Source organism: Polypterus senegalus, chromosome 8, assembly GCF_016835505.1.
Source record: "Polypterus senegalus isolate Bchr_013 chromosome 8, ASM1683550v1, whole genome shotgun sequence".
NCBI classification, from domain to species: Eukaryota; Metazoa; Chordata; class Cladistia; order Polypteriformes; family Polypteridae; genus Polypterus; species Polypterus senegalus.
In genome coordinates, this window is record NC_053161.1 from 13,982,196 (window position 1) to 13,988,395 (window position 6,200).

Here is a 6,200-nt window from a genome sequence, read left to right on the forward strand (position 1 = left end):
TCGAGGACATTAGGGATGTTATTACTATCTGAAAGAAGCCACCTCCTTGAGATTATGTTGAGCTCCCATAAAAGAGCCTAGTGCAAGCCTAGTGATGACTTTTTTTTGTAAGGGCCTGGTGAAAGCTATGGATGTCAGAAATAGCACCTGGGGTAGGAGGAGGAGTGACTAGATACTAATAGCATGAAATGTAGCTGAGAATGGCAATGATAATTCATGTTCAGCAAAAGTACTTGTAAGAGAGTCATTTGGATAAGACAAAGTTGGGGCATAAGATTGTTTTGATGTTAGGCTGGTGAATCACTCATCCCATTAGTGCAGTAATGAATCAGTACTTTGCTATTCTTTTGTCAGGCTTGCTGGTTTAGCAAAGGCTGTTTCTGTTTTTTCTGTTATTCTGTATAGTTTATGAGGATTGTTTTACCCTAGTCATCAGTAGTGGAATTGCTGTGCTGATTCTTACTTCCAATAACTACTCACTAGTTATTTTGAACAATGCAGTTAGCTGCTTCAGGTACCATACTGGCATAGGTCTCCAAGCAATCTAAACTGGTAACACTCTTTGAAAATTTCTGTATGGTTATAAATATATATATTTATTTATATATATATATATATATATATATATATATATATATATATATATATATATATATATATATATATATATATATATATATATATATATATATCCATCCATTATCCAACCTGCTATATCCTAACTACAGGGTCACAGGGGTCTGCTGGAGCCAATCCCAAGCAAAACAGGGCGCAAGGCAGGAAACAAACCCTGCCGCAGGGCACACGCACACACACCCATATACACCAAGCACACACTAGGGACAATTTAGACTCGCCAATGCACCTAACCTGCATGTCTTTGGACTGTGGGAGGAAACCCGAGTACCCGGAGGAAACCCACGCAGACACGGGGAGAACATGCAGACTCCACGCAGGGAGGACCCGGGAAGCAAAACCGGGTCACCTAACTGCGAGGCGGCAGTGCTAACCATTGTGCCACCATATATATATATATATATATATATATATATATACTGAGTGGGCATGTATGAGTGAATTTCATTGTGCTTGTGACTTTAATCAAGTAAAAGTAAAACTGAAACTGACTGATTGTGCACATCATGTAGTGCATTTAATATAAATGCAATGGAAGGATAGACTTTGGTTAATCTCTTGAAGTTGAAATCCATGGTTTCTTTCACTTACAGGTTTTCCCTTACTGCTCAACGTGTTCATTTTTAGACTTGTTGAAATATCTAAGAGTGTACCAACCAAAAGAAAGTACACAGAATTCTTTTTCTTATTTGTGTATGATGGTGTAGTATTGTCAATCAGAATAGGAAAAGGAGGTTGTGAATGCATTAGAGAAAATCAAGTAAACTCTCAACACTATTAAAGTCTTTCCTTTTGGGTATGCATATCTTTGAAAGCTGTTGCTTATGTTGATCTAATTGATGCGAGTAATGTCACATCTGCTTAAGCTTAATGTAGCCTACTGGGCAGCAGATTTAAGAGTAAAATAAAGGAAACCAAGAATATGGATAACTATTTGAACTTCACAGTGTATTACCCTGTGATATTTTTAGCTTGCAGTCAGATGCATTGCCTACCAGGCTTTAATTACCCTCATCTGAAGTTACGCACCTGTTGTGACTCAATGGTTTAGCCACCTTTTATAAGGGTATCTCACCTATTGCCTCAGCTTCGGATTTAACGTTTCATAAGCTTTTTTATTTTTTTAATTTGCGTGAGGCATTTTCTTTTCAGCTTTTTACCTGCCCATTATTTTGAATTGCCTTGTCCTTTTTGAGACTTCATGCTTATGACTTGTACCTACTCCTGCTGTTTCCTTTCCAAGTCAGTGCTTTCTATTGTCAGGCTGCTGTATAAGGCACCCATTTTACCTGATGTCTGAGTAGGCTTCACTCAGTGCCTGGGGCTCAAACAGTCATAGGGGTGCTTTAGGCAGAAAACTATGAGGTGAATTGTAGATTGATTGCCACCATTACACAGAAAAGGCAAAACAGGAAATTTAAATTATTTTTGTATTTTTTGACTTATTTCTTGAGAAAAAAATAATGAGATATAAAATTATACAAGTCTCACACTGACACTGTGTACAATACTGTATAGTTAAATGATCAATCATTGCAGTTTTCCATTATTCCACAATTGTGTTTTTTCTCTTCATTTTAATATAAGCTTTAGATTTATACTGACGAATATAGGCAGATGATAATTTTATCCAATGGAAGAGAATACTAAGCAGTGCTTGATTTGAGATTTTATATCTATATGCTATTTATAGTACATTTAGTACATTTTATACAAATACTATAAATGTTATTTAAAAAACTATAAAGGTGGGCTGTTAAGCAGCTAACAGTTTTATATATAAAGCCAATTACGCAAGAAAATTTAATAAACATTGGAGAAAAACGTAATCTGATAGGACTAGGTTTATTGAACAGAAGAAGCAGGGTAATATGAAGGATATTCAGAAGGAACCTAGACATATGTTGCCTGCTCTCCAATCACTGAAATACCTAGTAAAAAATATTGAGAAGCCTACAATGAACACAAGCATCCGTTAAACAGATACACATAAAGAGGAAGCTTGTCTTCTTGTGCAATCTACAAATGAAGTTATGTTGAATCTTAATGTTTTTTTTAGATCAATTACAGTGTGATATACTTTAAATTTCCGCACTGAAATATTTCCCTAAGTGCCAGGCTATAAAAATGAAGTTGATCAGCTGGACGTGCATGTCTACGCTCTCGCTGCTTTACCTGTCCTGCACATATCGGCTGTTTTGATGAGACAAGTAAAGCATCAAATCAAAGCCGTGCCAGACTTGGCTGCTGTTGACGTAACTGAAATGCGTAAACTATTTTTAGCTCAGATTTTTAACCATGTATTGGCTGAAGGACACGAGTAATAAAATTCTACTTTCGACCCAGGGAAGAAAGAAGCGTTGCCTTTACCCCGAGTTCAGTACCACGGACAGCTCTACTCTTGGTCTCGGTTTTTAAATCAAACCTGCGATGAAACTTTTGTTGTGATTGCAGCCTCATTTAAAAGTGTGTCCGCGCGGTGGCATTTAATGTGAGCACGTTATAGAAAATATATATCCATTTCGAGATCCGAATCATCTATTGCGGTATATGATGGCTGCCTCATATTTTATCCCTGTGCCACCCGGCAAACCTTTAAACTCCCACCGTACTGTCATTTTACAAATTAAGCACAATACATGAAAATAATTTCTCATTCTGTCTTCTAATATACACCTCAAGGTTTTAAATAATTTATCACTGAATATATCTTTGTGGAAAGGAGACAATTATTCCACATTCCCTTACACAACACAGCACCTAAAGAACCATGTGAATTATCATGGTTAGAGCCCTCCCTCTACCTCCACCCCCACTTCCCCCAGCTCCAAAACACCTTAGCAAACTTTATTCGTGTTTAGAGTTATTTCTCTTCTGGGTTTTTTAATTTAATAATTGGGTGGGGAAAAATATCCTCTTACCTACCTCAGGATTCTCAGACTCCGCCATTTTTCTCCTCAGGAGCAGGCAGCGGGAGGAGTGTTTCATTCCCATAAGAGCCAGTGAGATTTTTTTTTTATTAACTAGAGATGAAAAAAATTCTCAAATAAAGTAAATATTAAAAATTCTAGTTTCTGTGCCGTTAAGCGCCTTCCTCTTCTTTTCTTTCATGCAAAGTATCTTAAGTCATGATCCAAAAAAAAAATTAAAAGGAAAGCAGAGATGAAACTTGTTCATTCGGTCGAACTGGTGAGAATGTTAGTCCTGTTAATAGTCTGGGGAATCCATCGTTTAAAAGTTCACCTGTTTATTTTTCCGCATGTGTTTGTATGAGAAAGCTACCGGGAGCATTGCTCCCTTCTGGTTTAGAGCAGCTGCTTCTTATAGCAAGTTAAACTTTCTTCATTCAAAGGAAAGAAGAGCTTGTCAAACCATCTTGGTAGCTCCGGCAGCATTCTGGAGTGAACCCATCTGGCTTGAAACTGTCTGTTTGTTCCAAAACGTACGGTGGTTATATTTTTTTATACGAAGAAGATGTTTTCCAAGATCGGTTAAACCGAATATGCTTGTGTCGCTATTTAACAATTTCCTTACCGTTGTAGGAAACGAATGTATCCGCCAGCTCTCCAAAAGTCTCTGTCGTTGGAAGACGTCGCCCTGACATCACAAATATGTTTTTTAAATTCTAAAACTTGTGAAAAGGTCCACTGTAGGTGTCAGGAATAAGAGTTCCAAGTGATCGGGCCGGTTACGGAGATGTGAAGTTTAACTAGGATCGATGAAGAGCTAAAGTCTATGAATACCTCAACCGCTGGTATAGTTGTCAGGAACAGATTCGTTTTTCCACCTGAATGACAACTTTCTTCTGTGCCGTGAATGTAACCATTACCGTTTATTTCATCTCCATCTGTTTTAAACGTCCCGTGTTTCTCTTCGCGGTTTTTTTTTTTGTCTCCCTCAATTACGACCGCCTACATCTTTGCTGCTGTCCGCACCACCTTCTCAGCACAGCCTTTCTTTGCAGTCTGTGAAAGTCGCATGCTGTTTTGTGGCTCTCGTGGAACCAATCGGAAAGTCCGCCTCTGTCTGTTTCTGTACCTCACTGAACGATCCAGGGAGAACAAGATAGATAAAAAGGATTCTTGCTTACAAGTAGACTCGAGCACCTAATCGTCCCGCCCTTCACTGATTGACTGTTTTAATTGGACATTCCACTACATTTACTTTATTTGACCATCTATACGAGAATCCTCTTTTCAACAGCTTGCAGTTACTTTGTATTATATCAGTCTAAGCGAAAATGATAACTGGAGGAATATCATAAAACCGTAATTGCAACTGGACAGGTAAACAGTTTATATTACTCAAATGTGTACTAAAAAAAATAGTAGTGAAATAACACAAATGCAAAATAACTGTAAACCCCTGGAATCAAATTCTGTTTTGTACTCTTGGTCCTGTGCTTTCTCTTTAAAACCTTCTGTCAAAGACTTCTCCATGTACTGGCTTGTTCTATGTTAGACTCAGTTGAGGCTCCATTCAAACTTGTGGCTCTCTTTTAGCCCAGGGTGACTTATTACTTTGTAGCGTAGTAGTAAAAGGAGGTGAAGCCCATGCTTGATTCTCATTTATCTTACTAGTTCAGTGGGATGTGCACAGTTTGTAGTTGAGATTGTACCCATTCAAAGGCTTCCACTGTTACTTTTCAGAATCTGGATCTTTCTCTTTTACAATACAATACAATACAGTTTATTTTTGTATAGCCCAAAATCACACAGGAAGTGCCGCAATGGGCTTTAACAGGCCCTGCCTTTTGACAGCCCCCCAGCCTTGACTCTCTGAGAAGACAAGGAAAAACTCCCAATAAAAACCTTGTAGGGAAAAATGGAAGAAACCTCGGGAAAGGCAGTTCAAAGAGAGACCCCTTTCCAGGTAGGTTGGGCGTGCAGTAGGTGTCAAAAGTAGGGGGTCAATACAATTTTCAGCTTCGCCTTTGGAGCTACCCAACCTCCCCCCACCCCATGATTTCACTACTGTGTAATGAATAGTTAGGCTGCTTTGGCACTAAATTCTGTGTTGGGTTTGCAAGTTCTTTCTCTCCCCGATAATGTGTGCTTTATTTGAATATCCCAGTTTTCTCCTGCATACTATGGATATGCAGGTTAGGTTGATGGAGGTGTCTAAAAATTACACTGCATAAATAAATATGAGCATATGTATGAGTGCCTACCAAGACAGTGGAATCCCTTTCTGGAGTTAATTCCTACCTTGTGTCCACTGCTGCCTGTTTGGGTTCTGACATCCCCTGAACTTGCATCACAAAGCAGACTTGCAAAGCAAGTGGATGTATGAATTAGTAAAAGAGTACACAACACAATACACTACAGTGTGTCAGGCAAAGAAGATAAGCAAATAAATAAATAATAATGATGATGGTAATAATAGTAATAATAAATAAATAAATGTATATATCGCTTTCTAACCTACTCAAAGTGTTTTACATAGACAGTGGGGAGCCACTTCAACCACCATCAATATGCAGCATCCACTTAGTTGATGTCATGAAAGCCATTCTTACACAAGTACACTCACCACACAGCTATTAGAGAGTTAAGGAGTGAAAG

General features: G+C 38.3%; 1 protein-coding gene across 5 annotated transcripts in view; it reads right to left on the bottom strand.

Annotated features, from left to right (window-relative positions):
- The window catches only part of prmt8b (protein arginine methyltransferase 8b), a 228,080-nt gene extending 223,580 nt beyond the window's left edge, over nt 1-4,500 (bottom strand). Inside the window, exon 1 of one of the 5 annotated variants that reach the window (XM_039760764.1) lies at nt 3,562-4,500. In XM_039760764.1, the coding sequence (XP_039616698.1) occupies nt 3,562-3,630 (69 nt within the window). In that variant the 5' untranslated portion in view covers nt 3,631-4,500. Of the gene's footprint in view, nt 1-3,557 lie in introns of all 5 variants that reach the window. The other 4 variants (XM_039760763.1, XM_039760765.1, XM_039760766.1 and 1 more) reach the window with 4 other exon arrangements.
- Nucleotides 4,501-6,200: the final 1,700 nt, after the last annotated feature.